The sequence below is a fragment of the Festucalex cinctus genome, chromosome 10, assembly GCF_051991245.1.
Source record: "Festucalex cinctus isolate MCC-2025b chromosome 10, RoL_Fcin_1.0, whole genome shotgun sequence".
Classification (NCBI taxonomy): domain Eukaryota; kingdom Metazoa; phylum Chordata; class Actinopteri; order Syngnathiformes; family Syngnathidae; genus Festucalex; species Festucalex cinctus.
Window position 1 is genome coordinate 9,265,576 of NC_135420.1, and position 19,450 is coordinate 9,285,025.

Sequence of the window (19,450 nt, forward strand, 5' to 3'; positions counted from 1 at the left end):
GTGTGTACGGGAAATGCCCCTTTGAACTCGGAAATCCCACTGTCATAGTCAGGGGGGAAAAGGACCCCAACTTCACCGTCCGAATTCAATGTGACATCATTCTACAATGGAGAGCCCTATGCAAACACAGCCCATGAAAGGTAAAACACAATTTACTCGAATATAAAGTTTTCTTCATTCAGAAATATTCTACATAACTTCACATAACACAACGCACATAACACTAGTGCCACAAATTATCTACCTGCATAAAAATGATACGGTGGACTACTGAACTGTATCGAATGCTTATAGAATAAAGATAAATACATAAATGAATCAAAATATAATTTTATAAAGGACTATATGCAGGGGGTCAAAATGTGTTTTGAGGACCAAAACAAAAAACAATTTATCACTTGGCCTGTCCGCCATTTTGGTTGTTTCGCGACGGATGCTTTCAAGTCAGAACTGGGAAAATCCACTGGAAAAATTCCGATTCCGACCTTCCTTGAATGCAGCATTAGTCAGGTTTTGTTGTGGTTTGTTAAGCGTCTCAACTCAAGTCCTAATCAAGCCGACTTAAGTCTTTAGTTACTTTGTAGCCTACCTGGTTGTTTTAGACTTCCGTTGATTTAGTATTGTTATATTTATTTATTTATTTATTTATTTATTTATTTATTTATCGGGTGTCTTGGAATTCTTAAATATATGAGTGTACTTCGAGAGCAGCCCTGAATATAAACATGAGTGGATCACATAACACGAAATGATAACGATGTTGGCCGAAAAACCATCCAAAAGGTGACAGGGTTCCTTCTTGACGAACAATAACAGCTACTGTACATATATTGGGAAAAATCAGTGGAAGAAAGAGGCAGTATACAGCAGGAACTACCAAGTCATTGAGAGCACTGTGAGTTATCTCGGTGAGCTTCGCGGCACCAGGCATTAAAATTGAGCACTTCAGCTTTTCTTCTGGAAATTCCGACATGCAGAAAATGTTCGCATTTACACTGAAAATACAGCCAGGAAGTGAATCAGGAAGTGCTGTAGAATGGCGAGGCATTGCAGGTCAAAGGCACCTCCTCTCATAAGACGTCAGAGGGCAGCTCAGATATCATTCAACACATTTAGTGGGCCAATTTTACACACAGCAACTCGGAAAGGCCTCTCGCTGCAGCAGGTGACTGACACAAAAGGTGAGCTTTGCATTAAGCTGGTGCCAGTCAGTGAAATCCTTGAGGGACATCCACTTTGTGTACATGCACACAAAAATAGCCGTGTGTCCAGTGTTCCAGGGCAACTACACTCTACGCAACAACAAGTGCCTGGCCCGTGTGTGTCTTATAACACTGTGGATCCGAAATAGCTCAGTATACCCAGAGACATGCACACTATGCATAGAGCTTCCAGTTTATTGGACTCACAGTGCTGCTGGTTCAGGACTTTTATTGGATGGCCAACTTTGTATCTCTAGATCTGGTTTTAGACGAATAAAGTCTCAAGGCAACAGGTGAGGTGAGTCATCATTTTGGATGTTGCGTGTTGATACAAAGCGCAACACAGCGTAACAGTGAACACTCTGACTAACTTTACTTTTAATCAATAGCCAAGTTGTTCTTCAAGTAGCCAGTTGGCCTTGCCCATTTGTTTGTGGAACCCCCCCCCAAAAAAACCTTTGTTTCTAACCTTTTCTGTTTTCTTCTGTTGAACTGTCAAAGCTCTCCCACACGCCGTCTTGATTTGCATCTGTTGTTTTTATTGTGCTAAAGTAAAATGGTAGTCTCAAGGCTTTTTATGACATATTCAAATTGTGCTTGTGTCACTCAGGACTCATCAATTCAATTGTGCTGTATGTTTTTCAAAACTTAATTATTTTCTATGTTCCCTTGGTTTGGGTAAATGTCTCCTGGGTTGGAGCAGTTGCACTGAAAGTCCTTGTTTCAAAACGTTATTGGTGATTTAAAGTTTTAGCCCATAATAGTCAAGTTCCAATAGATCATATAGTGCACCTCGATAACCGCACTTCAGCATCCACTTTCTCATTTATTGGCGCAACTACACATTTTTACACCTGCTCGAACCACCTCTAAATACTGTTTCAATATATATATTGTCTAGTAAACATTTTTTGTGACACCCCCATAGTTACACTGTAAAAATAAATAAATAAATAAATAAATAAATAAATAAATAAATAAATAAATAAACAAACTAGGGCAGCACGGTGACTGAGTGGTTAACACGTCCGCCTCCCAGTACTGAAGACGCAAGATCGAGTCCTGGGTGGAGTTTGCATGTTCTCCCCGTGCCTGCGTGGGTCTTCTCCGGGTACTCGGGTCTCCTCCCACATTCCAAAGACATGCTTGGCAGGTGAATTGGGTGCTCCAAATTGTCCCTAGGTGTGCTTGTGCGTGTTCGTATCTTTGTGCCCTGTGACTGGCTGGCAACCAGTTCAGGGTGTCCCCCGCCTACTGCCCAAACCCAGTTGTGATAGGCTCCAGTACCCCCGTGAAAAGCGTTTAAGAAAATGGATGGATGGATGGATGGAATTAATAAAATAACAGAATTCAACGTTTATTTTATCTGATTGTACAAATTTTTCCTAGATTTTTAAAATATCAATTAATTTTCAAAATAGACTGTGATCTTATATGTGGAATGTAAAATAATATGAAATCACTGTAACTGTGAAAACACACAATATTTCTGTTCTTTTTACGAAAGTAACGTGTTTGAATTACATATATTTATTGCTAAAATATGTTCACAACTAAACCTTAATTTAACATGTACTTGTATGTTATTTAAGGGATTAAACTTGTAAAATGCAACTTTAAAACTCAAACCAAAAAGGAAAAAAAACATTTAAAATTACTGAGCAATTAATAGTAAAGATTTGTAATTTTAATTATATATTATTAATTATTATTAAGATTTTTATTCAAAATAACTACAATTATTCTAATGTCCTAGACCTAGATGGCAACATTGTATTAATATTTTAAAAGGATCTTTAATGCGAAATAGAAATGGGAAAGCTTGAGAGGGTGAATTATATGCACCTTCTGATCGAATCAGTTGGTTTGTGTTTTCAAACTTGATTTCTTATCTCTTAAGTCACAATTTGGCAAATTTATTTATTTTTCTTTCTTCAAAAATCTATCCTTTTAGCCAGTCATGAGATTTCTAGTTTGTTTTCCAAAGAGGAGTGTTGTGATGACTGCAGTTCTGCACATGAATATAAAGTGAAGGTTCTAGTGTGTGGTGAAAAGTGAGGTAAGTTTGAATACACAAACATTTGAAAGGCGCCTCGGGGTTCAAGTTGCCGGCTCAAGGCAACAGCCTGGCACTTTCTCACAGGAGACTCCTGTTTTTCAATCTATGTCACAGCGGTCAATTCGACCATTGTGGTTATTTCAGCTGTTGCTGCGCAACGCATAGCCAGACATATCCATGGTAACGAAGGGCTTCTGCACTTAGCCACTGGCTGCAATAGACCTTTAAGGTTGAAGATAAACATCACATCAATTTATTTTAGCGCTATAGGCTCTAAGTCATTGTTACTTATTAGCCATTAGTAAACCACAACATCAGGATAGATGGATGGCCAGACAGACAGGACAGAAAAATATGCAGAGATACCCACATATAGACGCACACACAATGATGTGCGGAGGCAGGACTTGTCAGTAATTTGAAATGTCAGAGTGCTTTAATATATGAAATTTGAAGCTGGATGAACACAAGATGAATAATAAACCAGAGTTGGAAGGATGTACTATACTGCCATTCCAGTCCTCATCGGTGATATTTTACGTGGTGTTTTCAATCTTGAATCAAATTAGAATGTTGATGACAAAAGAACAAAAAAAAAACTACGACATCCTGCGGCTTGCTCTGAAACAGTTACTATTTAAGAAAACATCATTAGTATAATATTTGCCTTGAAAGCGGACACAGACATAACTAGCTTGACTAAGGTGAAACTGAAATGAACCTTTCCCAGCTGGCTTAACATGTTACTGTCATTTCATAAAATGTGACCAAGGTGTGGCTCAAAGATGGTAATACCCACAATGCATGAGTGCGCATGAAAAGGTGAAATGAAAACAGTTCAACAAGAGATGACTTGGAGAAGATGGAAAATATTTGACATAGTCCATTCACACAAGTTATGGCCCTCAACAAGTGTGGGTGTTTAGAACTTGATCTGCAAGTTATGGAATTTGGAAAATACGTAAGTGGTGACCATTCTTAAATTCACGAGAATGTGAGAGTGGACACGTCCTGCGAAACAACTTGAGCTTGCTTGCGTGGCAGCAATTCTAAAAGACTATTAAGCCGATTATCAGCTTCTGAATTCACAATGATATTAGAGAGTCAAACATGTCAAAGTGAAAAAGAAGCAACACTCCCAGCAGGGCGTGACAGATAAGTAAATAAGCAGGGGCTATTTACATATATTTTGGAAATAAAGAGCGAGAGAGAACACTTTGTTTGTATGTGAGTGATAGCTTTTCCTGCAGGATATGTAATGACGGATTATTTAATTCTATCTGACTGTCTATGTGTGTGTCTGTGTAACTGATCTGTGCACACATGGATTTGCATATTGCATATATTGTACAGTTTAAAGTAGCAATACTGTTTTACAGTAGGGTATTGCAGGTGTTTGCTAACTTAAACTTAAGTTGAACTGGGCAGTGACGCATTGGCGTGAGTGCTGAAGTGGTCATCATTCAGCACCACGGTTGTCGCCTCAGTTCCACCCACCCGTAGTTTGGTCCATGAAGTATCCCTGAGCAATGTACTGTGTGCCCAGTTGTGTAAGGATGAGCTCTTACTTTCCTTTCATTAATCATTGTGTGACTGTGTGAATGAGGTGACTGTATAGAAGCGCTTTGGTCAATTTCTGTAACCAATTAATCAAGCGAGCAATTTTACATTGTTTTTATCATGTAGTTTTGAAAAACTGCTCCATCAAGGCTTTCTGTGACAGATTCAGTGTGTAGAACTTAGTGTCATCCAGTGGCAATCTAATAGAATGTGATGATTTTTTTGAAGCACGTGCACTACGGTGCCTCAGACCAATTATTTGTAATGAAATAGTGAACGATTGAGCAAGCAACCTGGCGAACAGGCTCTTTCGAGTGAGGGCCGAACAAGAGTGGTTAGCAAGAACTCGCTGGAGCGGCTAACAGGAGAGGTTAGTGGGAGAAGCTAGCACAAGCTCGCGAGAGCAAAGCAGATGGTGACAAGCGATGATGGCGCTAAATAATATACGCTGTCCCTTTAAAGGTGATAAGGCAAATATTTAGGATTTCCTTTTTAGATTTTGGAGTGGGCCACACTCCTGTATCCTACTAGAATAGATCTGCCCCTCCACTAAGCAGCAGCTGAATCTATCTCCGCATTTAGAAGCAAAACAACTTAGTTGGGCACTTCCGTCCCGTCAATCGTCAATTCCCGTCAATGACCTTTCAGCAAGTGAACAATGACGCTAAGCCTGGGAAAATTACACAGACTCAGCACCGACTGAAGCAGGTTTACATCAGTCGATTGGAGTGATTACAGTCATTCCTTCTCGACCTGTATATTTTTTTGCGGGGCTTTGTGTCATAAAGCATTCACTGAAAGTGCGGAAGCACTCTGCAAATAGGTGGGTATCATCATTGGCGGGAATTGACGATTGATGGAAGTTCCCGCCTCTGCAAGAGCAATGTGTAGTAAGCTGAACATACGTGAGTATCATTAATGTGACATGTTCACAAATCAGACCTTGACAATAAACGGAAAGTGAAGGAAAATATCGTTGCTGAAACTGAATGATTTTTTTTTAAATTATCTTCTTTATTCTCTGTTATGAAGAGAAATTCTGCTACCATTTTAGCTGTAAATTTATTTGTGTCTTTATATATCTAGAAACGTTATTTTTAGTAGTAGCACTTTTTCAACAGCTACACCAAACACTGCCCACTCTCACACCACACCTCTTATATATATATATATATATATATATATATATATATATATATACACACACATATCTATATAAAAATATTCTTTTTTTAAAGGGATACTTGACTTATTTAGCCCATTATAGCAATAAAAAGTTAATATTTATAAATAATTTGATGCTTTCATTATTTTCACGTATAATTAGTACTTTTAAAAACACATTTTGCAACTTGCTGTCGACTGAAAATGACATCACAAGGGCTCAGGTAACCAATCACAGCTCACCTGTTTTTTTTTTCTAGGTTTGGTCATGTGACATTCACAAGCTGAGCTATGATTGGTTACCTGAGCCCTTGTGATGTCATTTTCAGTCGACAGCAAGTTGCAAAATGTGCTTTTAAAGGTAATTGTACATGAAAAATATTGAAAATATCAAATTAATTCTAGGCAAAATATTAATGTTTGACTGCCAAAAATAGCTAAATAAGTAAAGTATCCCTTTAAATAGCATTGCGGTCCATGTCAAAATGTATTCTTAGTATATGCCGCAGGCCGCTTACAATGGACATTGGGCCGCAAATGAGCCCCAGGGCCGTAGTTTGGAACCATTGATATAATAAAGGGTTAAAAGTGACAGCGGTGTCCCCTGCCACTCTCCTTTACTGTTACCTCATTGTTCCTATTGGATGGGGAGCGCTCATTGGATTTTAGACAATAAAATTGGATGACACACAAGTCTGGCATGGAGCACTTCAGCACTTTCCCTCCTTCAGCCATTTGCTATTTTTTCCATGTTTGTTTTCTCTGGGGAAAATGGAAGAAGAGAGACACACGCTAATTATTTGCAGTCGTCTACTTGGTGTGGAATTTGTGACATTACTGAATTAAGACTGAGACAAAGCGGACAATGGTCTCTGGGAGTGATTCTGTCTTGCTTTGATAACGAGCGGACAGTTTCACTCACCTGTTTCTGGCTTCACATTCAATTTTTTTGATGAGAGAGTGTTGCGAGGCAGACCGAAAAAGACAAGAATATAAATCCTTCCTTACTTTGCCAGGTGATTCTCAGAAGAAGCCCAAAGTTGTCCTGTTTGGCCCCAGCTTTCTAATTACGGGATGTTACCCACTCACATCTGGCCCTAATTTGTGTTGTTAAAATGGTGCAGACTGACAAAACATCTCACTGTTGATTGTGCCGCAGTATTGTCACTAATAGACTTATTATATCTATTATCTTTCCATCCACTAGTGTCATTAGGATTTTATACTGGTGCACTGACTCACCACTAACCCACTCTGTCTGTGTGGTCTTTGAAATTATTATGATTTGCTCTACAGGATAATGGTCACATGAACATTAGCCATTTAAAACATTTGGTTGGGCTTCGTACATTTCTGAAAAGAAAGAGGGCGGAAAGAGGGGATGTTAACTTGTCCTGTCTGGTCAGTGCCCTGGCCAAAATCTAATCTGTGGTTTAATTTAATGCTACAGACTACATTGACTCACTCTTTCTCCTCCTCCATTTCACAGACAATCTTTCCCTTGAGAATTCATTTCTGGCAGGTACTGGTTTTACATGAAGCATTGCAATGTAGCAGTCTCTCTGTTAGTTCTGTAAAATGTGGAAAATGTTGGCTCATAACAGATTTGTAAGCACTGTAGGCTATATACAGTATTTTAATGCACTTTCCTACTGTAAATCCCAAGAAAAACAGGAGAGTAGAGTCATGACACATGGTGACAGTAAGGGCTCTATTTTCGTAGATATGCGCACATGTCCATGGCATAAAAACGGGCACATTTTTATTTTCGTGCCGAGGTCAGTTTAGTTGACTGTGTTTGGGCATTTAGCAGACCGTGCTGCGCCTTGTGGGTGTTCCGATGGATCGAGGGTGTTTTCTATAGGAGGATCCTTTGTTGACATTTTTTTAGCGCATGCGCGATGGCTGAGGAGCAGAGATCATGGCTGCACACGAAGAAAGTTAGCGGGCGAATCGCCGCTATTTAAGCACTTTAACGGCCAAAGGGTGGAAGAGGTTTACGGAGACGTATTGGCGACAATTTGAAACTAATGAAAGCCCGTATGAGATGTGGGATGATGACGAAATTTGCTCCGACTCACCTGTTTCTTGGAAACACATCTGCTTTGGGGACATTTACTCTTATTTAATAGAAATCCCTGTGCAAAGCTGGGTAATTATTCTTCATTGAAGTGTTCTTTGTGGCGCCGAAGGGAAGGAGGGTCCATCGCATGACATTTAAGTTTGTGGAAGTACGTCACTCCAAAACCAACCCCCTGAAACACTCAACAGTCAACAATCATTAGTTCCATTGGGGAATTATGTCAACAAGTACCACACCTTATTCTTTATTTATTTTTGGCAATGCAGTGACTTTAGGACAGTGACATTTGTCCTGTGTGTGAGAATTTCAATGGCATCTGGTCTCTAGTTTTAACAACTTCAAATTCAAATCCAGTCTGGAGAAACATGCAGTCATTTTATGTAGCATACTAGCAATGTAGCACCTTTAATGGAGCTGTCAGGATAGGACTTACAAATATAGCTACTGCGTATACACAAGTGAGGTCGGCAGGTATCAAAATACAGATGCAGAATGCAATATTTATTCAGACAAGATGAACAATACGTGGACACTCAAGTATAAAACTAGGCATAAAATATATATATTTTGTCTCATTTATAGGAATCCATAACACAATTCTGATACTCGTTGCCTTTTAATCCTCAGTTCGTAACGCTGGACGGCTTCTTTAGCCTTCAAGTTTAATGATCCAGGATAGCCCATTTCAAGACGAGGAACAAATAAGGGTGGTTGTTGTCAGGGTTCCGGCTCCATGAGCCCTGTTCCCCTCCTTCCCCCGTGTGTGTGTGTGTGTGTGTGTGTGTGCGCGTGCGTGTGTGAGACAAGGCAGCTAATTAGGCAGATGAGAAGCAGCTGGAGCAGCAGCCAGGTGTGGATAATTACAGTGCCAGCCTACTTAAGCCAGCCCCGGACCACATCTCAGCGCCAGAACGTATTGAGTAGTACACCAGTCATCCTCACCGGCTCCCGCCTTGCCTGCTCACCTGCCATCCTGCCTGCCTGCCTGCTTGCCTACCGCCCTGTTCACCCGCTCACCACCTGTTTCTCTGCTCCTGGTCGTCCTCCACCCTGCGGGCACTCTCCTGGTCAAGTTGGCCCGCTTGCCTGATTCACTCACCTCTGCTCATTAAAGCTACTTGCACCAGCTCTCTTTGTCTAATCGTACCTGCATTTGGGTCCTCTCTGCATCCCCCCATCCTAACAGTTGTCAATCGTGCTTTGGAACAAATGAAAATATGACTCAGCGGATATTACAATGCACAAACTCGATTTCTTATTTTTTAAATCCTCTCCAAATAACAAATACATAGTCACAAGTACTTACCAGCAATAAAGTGAGCGTTAGGAACCCGTCAGCATCATGTTATGTCATCTTTAGTCGACAGCAAGTGGCAAAATGGCCGCCTTCTGATATTGATAAAAACTGCTGGATTTTGCTGCTTTATTCATATTCCAATAACATAATATGAACCAGAATGCCGTATTTAGACTAGTGGGGTTGCATAGAACATGTCAAGATTTGTTTTGTAGGGGGGTTGACTTCCTCTTTAAAGGTACTTTACGTGCGCTAATAAACTGCACAGACTCCAGCAAGTCCGTTATACTTAGTTCCGCCTCACCTGAGCTGAATTAAAAAAGCACAAAAAAATGACAGGAGCCGCTTTGATCGGTTGGGAATCAAGTTGGCTGTGTTCACTCCCACAACAGTGCAAATGCTCATTTCATTCAATACGCATCTCTTTAATTACCAAAAGAAATAAAACTCCACCTATGTCCACAGGAAACATTCAAGTAAACAATTATTTTCCACTTTTCTGAAGCAGGAAAAAAAAATGCGAGAAGACAATTTCTATAAAATGAAAAAAATGATTTCACTTTAGCAGTCACTGAAATGCTTTTCAGCTTTTGACCTTTATAGTAAAAGGAAAGACCGCATGTTTTTAATCATGTAAATTAAGTAAAGTAAGCATCCTGATACTGCTGTGAAATGTTTCATCATCATTTTACAGTCCCCAACCTGTGTCACTTGACACAATGGCTGATGTCAGCACAGTTTTTCTGGTGTTTTTCACATGTGGTCTGCTTTATCGATTAGAGTTACTACACGAACCAGATCTCATGACTAATGTAGCATCAGCGTGTATTTCAGCTAGAGAAGCTTTCGAGGGGCCATGATTCAGCTGCGCCCTGCAGGAAAAGACATCATGCTGCAACGCTGTCAGCATTACATGATGACGACGATGTGACAAAAACAAGGACAGTACTAACATTGCATTTATTGACCATTTCTTCTTGCGATGCTAATTTTTAAATTTGTCAACCAGTGGCAGTGACATAAAAGAAAAGTAGGTTCTACACATTAAATAGTAAGACTTGATTTGATCAAATACACTAATCAACCAAAACACAACAAGGAAGTCAATAAGACTCTTGGCTCAAAATCATGTTAAAAATGTATACTTTTATAAATAAATGTTTGCCATTTTGTCACTGATTGTGTGGTACTCCTGACCTCCATGCAGGTGGGTTCATTTCCCACTGTTGTGAATTGGTTGCCTGTCTCAACTAGACCTGCGATTGACTGAACAGCATAAGCCGTGGAAAAAATGGATGGCTTGGATGCATGTTTATCATTTTCCACCTCCATTTCTGATGATAGTGGCTGTGACTTTCACAGTGTTTCAAAAGGTCTTTTTTTTTTTTTTTTGTTCCTATTGGTTGATTTTCTGTCAGAGATCATAGCATCAGTGAGAGGAGGGAATGTGAAAAGTGAAATGATTTCTTTAAATATCTGGCAATAATTCACATGTTGCTATTACATATCTAATTTCTTACTGTGTACGACTACAGTTTTTGAGCAAGTACAACTTGCCACAGATAGCCAAAATCTGCAGATGTGGTGGGACCCAAAGACGGAGAAACATGACAGGATGAGGACTGGTTGTCACGAGAATCACTATTGACGGGACTGAAAGTGGACTGACTGGGTAAGGCGTGGACATGACTTGGCATGGCGTGAAGACTTAGCATGGCATGAAGACTTAGTGAACTTGACCAGACAGAGTGAAACTTGACCAGAACATGGAATAAACTACCAACGAAGCTTAGCACACGAGAAAAGACAAGGTATATACTACAATGCTCTCACACCCACATGAAACAAACACCACTCCCTTATACTAACACTAACGAACCACTAACAAGACACACTCAAAACACAGCAGGCAGAGGGCACTAATTAGGTCACACATACCGGGAAGGGAAGACACACGCAGGTGGACAAGGTTAACGATGATGAGACAGGGGGAAATACACAAGAACACTAGACAAACTCTCACCAAAATAAAACAAAACCCAACCCAAACAAAACAACATGACAAGTGTGTACCTCTCCGAAATTTACATCTAAGGAATTTTAGACACACTTATTTTACAATTTAATCACTCCATATTAAATACACAATTCATATTGGAAAGAAAGTAAAAGTATTGTATTGCGATTTCAAATTTTTAATATGCTATACCAGGGATGGGCAACTGGCGGTCTACAACCATGGGGGATTTTCTTTTCTTTTCTTTTCTTTTCTTTTCTTTTCTTTTCTTTTCTTTTCTTTTCTTTTCTTTTCTTTTCTTTTCTTTTCTTTTCTTTTCTTTTCTTTTCTTTTCTTTTCTTTTCTTTTCTTTTCTTTTAAAATTCTGATTATGATTATGATTTTTTTTTTTAACAAAGCCCCAAAAATTCTTTTTAAGAATGCTGTTAAACATTCAACATGACTTTTCCACGAAAAACAAAGGGGATTGGGAAAATTGCTGGAAAACTGGGGGGAATGCAAAATATGAAAAAGTATTGAGAAAAGAAAAACAAATTTAAAATAAAATCATGAAAATGTGAATTTGAATACGTAGGAGTCGACTTTAGTTTTAAGTTGTTATATCAACAATCACCACTAGATGGCAGACATGTCTTAATTGAGCTTCGACTAGGTCTTATATTGCCCTTTACCACGTGAGTTAGCCTCATAGTTTTTTGGGATTTGTAATGATATGCAGGCTAAAGAATATAGTACCTGAATAATGTTACAACTTTTTAGTTGATTTCTGTGGGGGAAAACAGCACAAAATGATTTCCTGCACTTAATGTTGGTTTCTTGGTCAGCAGTTTTGCGCCGTCCTTGAGTTTACATTTTTATGTGAGTTATTTTTATGTGGTTGTTTTGTTGTTTACTTCAAACCCTTTGTTTTGGGTTAGGATAGAGGATCATAATGAAAAATGTATTATAAAGGACTATGTATTTTGCACATATGCACATATTTTGTTCATATCTAAAATAGCATTTTTGTCATTCATCTGGTTAGGAAGTGTGTGGTCAGGGCCCCACCCAGGAGCACTGATGAAAAATTGGTGTTACCTCCAGCATTTAAAGTGCCCATCCCAATGCTGTGTTATGTCTTTGTACATCTTTTTTTCTTTTTCTTTCTTTTTTTACAAAATGTGGAGTGCAAATAATTTTTTCAAGATTATACTGTATATATTAAATGATCTACTCTTGTAAATTCTGGTACATTTTAAAATGTGAAAGCGTCAAATTTTCACCAGTGCCAAAGACTAACATAATTACTAGTTACTGAATAATAAAAACTCATCTGCTATTTTTAAATAAGCATGAATGTAATGAGATTTAACATTCCTATACCGCCTCAAATTGAATTTGTTGTCAATTAAAGTGCCTTGATCTCCATGTGAGAGTGGATGCTACAGCACATTATATCAGACCATTCAATGACATCATCCCGGCAGGTCTGGAATTATGACATCATCCCTTTGGTATGTAATCCCCCATATGTAGTCTAACACCTCTAGGGTATGTGTTTTCTCTGGTTCAAAGCAAGCTCATGAAATATTCATAATTAGCCTCCAGCTGTTTAAGCTGTTTAAGTTTAGTAAAGCGCACTTAATACTGTGAATTGAGATCAGGGCTTTTTGTTCGAAAGCGTCATCTCATAATGTTGCATAGTGTGAGCTTGACTCATCAAAAGCAGTGATATTGAGCTCTAACTTCATTTTACTGCGAATACTGTGACATGGGACTAACTTGAATGATCGGAGGTGGCTTTTTAGACAATCTCACACTCTAATAAGCAAACATTACTAAATTACAACTAGATTGGAAACACACCAAACAGTTCCACCTGTATAATAACCACGTAATGATCAGTTGCAATTTGTCAGCAACTCCCTAAAAAAAGAGGAAGGAAAGGAACAATAAGATGAATTTGTCATTCAATCACTTCTTCAACCAGAACATCTTTAAAATGTGCAAAATTGTATGACATGACTGACACTGCTAAGTCATTTTCGCACAAATGTTGCATATCTCCAGGATGACGTCATACCTAGATTGTTCTGGATGATATCGCTTGAGAGGATGATGTCATCCCCATGCCCAGATAGCTGCTGCTCAAGGGTGTTTCCTTTCCTGTTGACTTTTCCTGCTGTTCTATGGTCATTGAATGTCACATTCCAAGCGGCTATTACACTTTTGAACTACTTTAAATTTGATGGAATCACCACATTTGTTTCTACTTTAAACACAATGCAAAAATAAAGCAGTGTTGATTGTATATTTGCTTATTTATTTTGACTATATTGCATAAATAATTCTACTTGCTGATCATCCAGCAGCAGGACCGCATGACACCCAGCTCACCCAGCTTCAGACAATGATTAATATTATCTCTTTTGCAGTCATTAGACTGTGAAATGAATGTGTCCCCATAATGATGCAGCTCAAGGAAATAGTTTTGCATGAATGAAGCTCCTCCTCTTCTCACAGGCTTAATATATGCAGCACAGCACAGTGACACATCCTTTCTACGTCATGAAGTTTGACTGTCATTCTTAAAATCTTTATTTTTGACTTTGAGGCATCCTGAAAAATAAAAGTACAGTAGAATGCTTGTGCAGTGCACCTGCTGATTTTAGAATTTAAAGGTCTAATACAGATCTGTATGTGGAATAATAATAATGACAATTAAAAAAAAAAAATATCCACAATTCAGTTCAATTGTAACTTGCTCCTGATAATAATGTGTCTTTCAGTCACTTGAATTTTTTAAATTCTTCTGCGGTGCACCATGTTCTATCCCAAAAAACTCATGGCAAAATCCTCCAAATTCTTACTTTTATTCCTCAACAGTGGATACTATACACTATTATTAGTAACATGGACATTCCTTCCTTCCAGACAGCGTATTATTGAGCAGACATTTGGAAAGAAAAGTTAACTTCAGTGTGGCTTATTGTCCACATCTGGGTGGAAACTTTTTTTTTTTTTTTTTTTTGTCCGGAGTCAAGCAGCTGGTTGCTTTGATGAATTTGGGGAGTGGGGAAGCCTTTATTGGATTAAAAACTCAACTTCACTGTCTGTATAGGTAGTTTAGTCTGCACATTTCGAGCAATTGCAGCATTGGAAAGCATGATCATATACTGTGGTGTCTAAGTGCATCTGCTTCTTGTTGAGGTTTGTCTTTTGCAAAGCACTCAAAGCACGGAAGGTAGTTAATGTACATGTACATTCATTTTTCTTCTTTTTTATATATTCACCACCACTAGAATTGAAAACCGGAGGATTTATGGCAAATTTCCCGATTGTGGGACTGATAGTAATGTAGTAATGTAATGTACAGTAGTCTAATTAATTGATCTATTGTCTATCTAGAAAATTAATCATGTGTGCTACAAGAATGATTAGTGGCAAAAGGGTTTGTCTTGTCTTTGTCTTACTGTTGAGCCAATTCACATTAGCCAAACTATGGGAGCAAATTGTTTTGAAGCACTTCCAGAGATTTTTTTTCCCCTTAAAAAATAAACAAAAAGAGTTTAACTATTTTGTGCGCAGATAATTCTTTAAATGTAGTTTTGTTTATGTTTTTGCTATTATTTCTTTCTTCTTACGCAAGTAAAATGCAGATTGTAAACGTGAGTAAATTAAACATAATAATAATAATAATAATAATAATAATAATAATAATAATAATAATAATACACATCGATTCTCAAAAATCAATGCCAGAAGCGTACTTCAGAAACGTTACCGATAAGAGCGTAAATTTCCGAGGTTACCTGAATGTATCTCCGAGGGCTCCACCCCTCTTCTGCGACGTCACAACTGCCCTTCACTTGAGCTGGGCTGCTTCGCTCACTGGTCTAGTAGTCTTGTGGAGGGCGATTACACGGGAGTGATGAGGTAGTGGCGACATAGCAACCGTCAACTCTAAGCTCCAATAGTTTGCACGCTTTTAGTGAGGATTTAAAACTTGAGGTGAACTAACGGAACAAGACCCAGGAGAGCTGATGTAAGAACGATTTGTTATTACTACTTCTTTGTTTTTATTATCACACGCTGTAGGAAACTGTTTGGCTCTGCTTTATGTACCACTGACAGATTAAATTAAATAGATTTTAGCGTAACTGTTTTCATCAGAGTATACTATTGATTATTGTCAGAGAGTAAATATGCAATGTGTAGTCTATGTATAATAACTCTAAAAACGCATGACAAGTTCTATTACTGCTATCTGCACTTTCTAGATGGGTTTCACATCATTGGCCAGTTCTGAAAGTTACAGTAGTTTCTTTTCTCACTCAATTGAACATTTTTTTTTTTAACTTATCCGACATATTACTTCTGGTGGCGATCATCATCTGATACTGATAATGAGAGAAAAAAAAATCGTGAACCCATTCTCCTGTTTGTACCAAGCAGGAGGTGAGTCAGACTATGATGGGTAGTTGGCAAAAAGCCCTCAGGCACGAAACAGGAGCTTCCTTTGCACGTGGAAAGGGAAAATACACGCGGCACAAATGTCTCATTCTGCTTAATGTAATAACGTAGTTTCCAAACAAGATTAAATTCAAAGAAGATGTGAACGATTTAAATTAAAAGAACAAACACTCATAGTGTAGCAGTTGAATCATGTGAATGGTTGTCTGTCTCTTTTAATGTGCCCTTTGACTATAGCAACCAATGATGGGTGGATGAATGGCTGACAATTCATAATATAAAAGCAAGAATATTTGCACGAGACAATAATGATGATATTTTGTCGTCTGCTGATATACAATGTTGAAAAAAGTATAAATATTTGAGCTCTTACTGTCTTTTGTACTCTGTAGGGTGGAGAATATGACTCTTGTAATAGCTTTCATCATGTGCTCATTAAAATGTTGGCATTACATAACCAGAATCTTAATCAGGATGTTGCAGTTTTTAGTTAATAGTCATAGAAGTGACTTTCAGCCCTTCCTGTAATTGCAGAAATTGGCACTGCTTGACTATTACGACTCCTCACATTCACACAGCATTGTTTTTGAGACAACTGAAGAAATTCCCCTAAGGATATTTGTATTGATAACTGATGCAATTGTGTTCTGGTGATTTGTGTTGGATATGGTTGCACTTACCAGCTTCTCTGCTCTGCTAGCAGACTCCTTAACACAGCCACAAACACTCACATCCTCTGATCAGAGTTCATGTGTTGGGGATGTTTTCCATTTTTGCTCAAGTCTAGCATTTCATTGAGTTAATTAATACATGTGCTTACCAGCTGGTGCGAAGTTATATGATATGACCTGCCCTTCTGCTCTTTTTCTGGGTCAAAACAGGCAAATGATTTTGAATATTGTATTCCATACAAAAAAAAATCAATTTGTTGTTATGCTCTAAATGTTCTTGTCATTCTTTAAAATTCTCCATGTTCATAATTTGAACTAATTTGAATGTTAAATTGATTTTTTTCATATTTTTTGTATAATATAATAGAGATTAAAGATTCACAAATCTGTTTTTCTTGTTCATACAGCAAAAGCGAGGGAAAGTCCATCAAAACCATGTCCACACTTTGAAGGCAACAATGTAAGTAGTGACATGCAGTCATCACCATCAGTGAGATTTATTTTTATTTTTTTCCAAGAACATGAACTCATCGAGTGTGAAAGCATGACTGTGCGGATTGTCTGCAGAGGGTGTCTTCAAAACATTGTCTGCTGACATCATTAGTATGACAAAAGGGTGAAAATTAGTACCTACGACAAGATAATATCAGTCTATGAAAACAAGAGTAAACCAATTGACTCTACAATAATTGCTAATCATATAGAGCAATAAAGCAGGAATTTGTCAGTGCATTGTGATGTCAGGTTCATTAACTACAATATGTCTATAATGTTCTTCATAATGAGAAAACTAAAATGGCACTGTAACTATTATCTTAAAAACAATATTTAAAAACATTGTGATAATGATGAAGATTTTACGTTATAAAAAAAAAATGAATATATCATTCTTTTTCTTTTGAGTATGTCTGTTCAACTAAAGGGGCTGGCCTCTTCCTCATATAGGCTACTTTATGCTAAACGCCTGCTAAATCAGTAAGATGTTTATTTCAAATTTGGCCACCATAATATGGAAACTTTTTTTTCCTCTTACATATTCCATCCATGTCTCTCCACAGGGGTCAATCTGCGATGTTGTCCGTCCTCATCCATGTTTTGCTGATATTCAGTGGTGAGTTTTACCTCCAACTGTTTGTTCTTAAAAGGGCAGCATACGATGTCACTGACCAAAACAACCACTCACACTTTATTTATTTATTTATTTTAACCAATGAAACATGTTTTATTTGGTATTTATTATTTACTCACTGTGTAAGTTAATTTAAGCATTAAATGTATGATAGCTGAAATGATCAGACCCCCGAAACTCACAGGTTCGCATATTTGCGTAATTTTTTGCTCCTTTTTATTTTCAGTGTTTTTAAGTATGTCTTTTATATGGCTTATGGTGGGCAGGACGTTGTTTCCCCCTCATTTCACCCAATTTTCCGTGGGAAATATATTATATATAATATATTGAAAGTTTGCTTAGTGTTTTTTTTGTTTTTGTTTTTAAGAATTTGGGGGGTCTTGAAGTATTTTTATTTCCTTTTCTTTATCAATGGGCGTCAATTATGCGCAGATTTTTGCTTTTCATGGGCCGGCCCAGTCCCACCCATCTATTATAATACTTGTCTGAAGATTGATCTTTTTTTTTTAGTGGTGACAGGAATGCCAATAGTAATGCTGTGAAGGATTATCCTTGAAGCCGTGTTGTTTTCCTACATGATTTAAACCTTAAATCTACAAACCGCAATTCCAATAAAGTTGGGACATTGTGTAAAATGTAACTAAAAACAGAATACAATGATTTGCAAATCCTTTTAAACCAGTATTCAATTAAATACACTACAAAGACAAAAAGTATAAAGAATTTAACGGCTATAATTCACATTCCAACAAAACTGGGATGGGCAAAAAACAACCACAAAACCATCCACAATCGCAAGTTGTTTTGCATATTGTTCATGTTAAAAATGTTACATATAAGCTTGGTAAGTTTACAACATGTTACAGCCATGTTATCCTGGCGTCCACTATAACAAATAAAAACATGAGATAAGCACAAAACATGTTTCCATGCTATTCTTACGTGGGGAAAGAGTCAAAATCAGAAAAAAAGTGCCCATTAGAAAAAATGTGGGTCTGAATGGGTTACGAACATTGAAAATGTGTGTAGCATTATGATGTGCAACCTACAGTGACAACGGAGAGCATTGACAGTTGAGCAACTGAAGTTGTATCAAGCAGGAATGGGGAAAACGTCCACCTACAAAACAAACAAAAAACGCTTATTGAGTGTTGTGTTAGGAATTCCTAGATGGGGAGTGCCCACATCCCACTTCTTGTATTTCTTGCAGGTAATTTTGTATCCAAATAGAGGAACAGCAGATTTTGGTCGTACCTCCGTCTCCCATGCGATCTGGATTCCATTATTGACACGATTGACATACTGCTCGAGAAGACAGATTTCCCTTGAGTGGGAAAAAAAGAATAATACAAATAACAAAGGGAATCTGTTGTGCTCTGTCAGTGGCACACAAGTAAGATAGATCACTTTCACCTGAGCACAAGCAATAGTCAGTCACATCCATCACATTTCATATCGTAGTACTAACACTTTGTGCACTTCACAATTGCAAAACAAGAAACTCAGATTGACCAGATTGACAGCGTCAAAATGGATGCACATTATTGTTAACAGCATTGTCTCTCCACCACTAGGAACTCCGTGCTTGAAGTCTGAGGACGGAGCAGGACTCTTTTCAGGTGCGCTGGACTTGCCGTGGCAGGACCAAGTGTGCTATGACTCACCTTCGGTGCATGAGGGGGAGGTCGGCGGCACGCCTACACCTGAGAGAAGCCGTTCTGAATCAATGCGACACCCTCACTGCTACTTACGGAGCATTTCAACTGGATCAAGTCTTAATAAGGCCTCTGGTGGTAAAATACTTTTTGATCATCAT

General features: G+C 38.2%; 1 protein-coding gene across 3 annotated transcripts in view; it reads left to right on the plus strand.

Moving 5' to 3' along the window:
* Positions 1–19,450, plus strand: part of lepr (leptin receptor) — a 36,554-nt gene continuing 17,104 nt past the window's right edge. Inside the window, exons 1-4 of one of the 3 annotated variants that reach the window (XM_077534118.1) lie at positions 1–140; positions 16,913–16,965; positions 17,564–17,616; positions 19,209–19,427. In XM_077534118.1, coding sequence (XP_077390244.1) covers positions 16,964–16,965; positions 17,564–17,616; positions 19,209–19,427 — 274 coding nt within the window. In that variant the 5' untranslated portion in view covers positions 1–140; positions 16,913–16,963. Of the gene's footprint in view, positions 141–1,118; positions 1,182–15,269; positions 15,407–16,912; positions 16,966–17,563; positions 17,617–19,208; positions 19,428–19,450 lie in introns of those variants that run through there. The other 2 variants (XM_077534119.1, XM_077534117.1) reach the window with 2 other exon arrangements.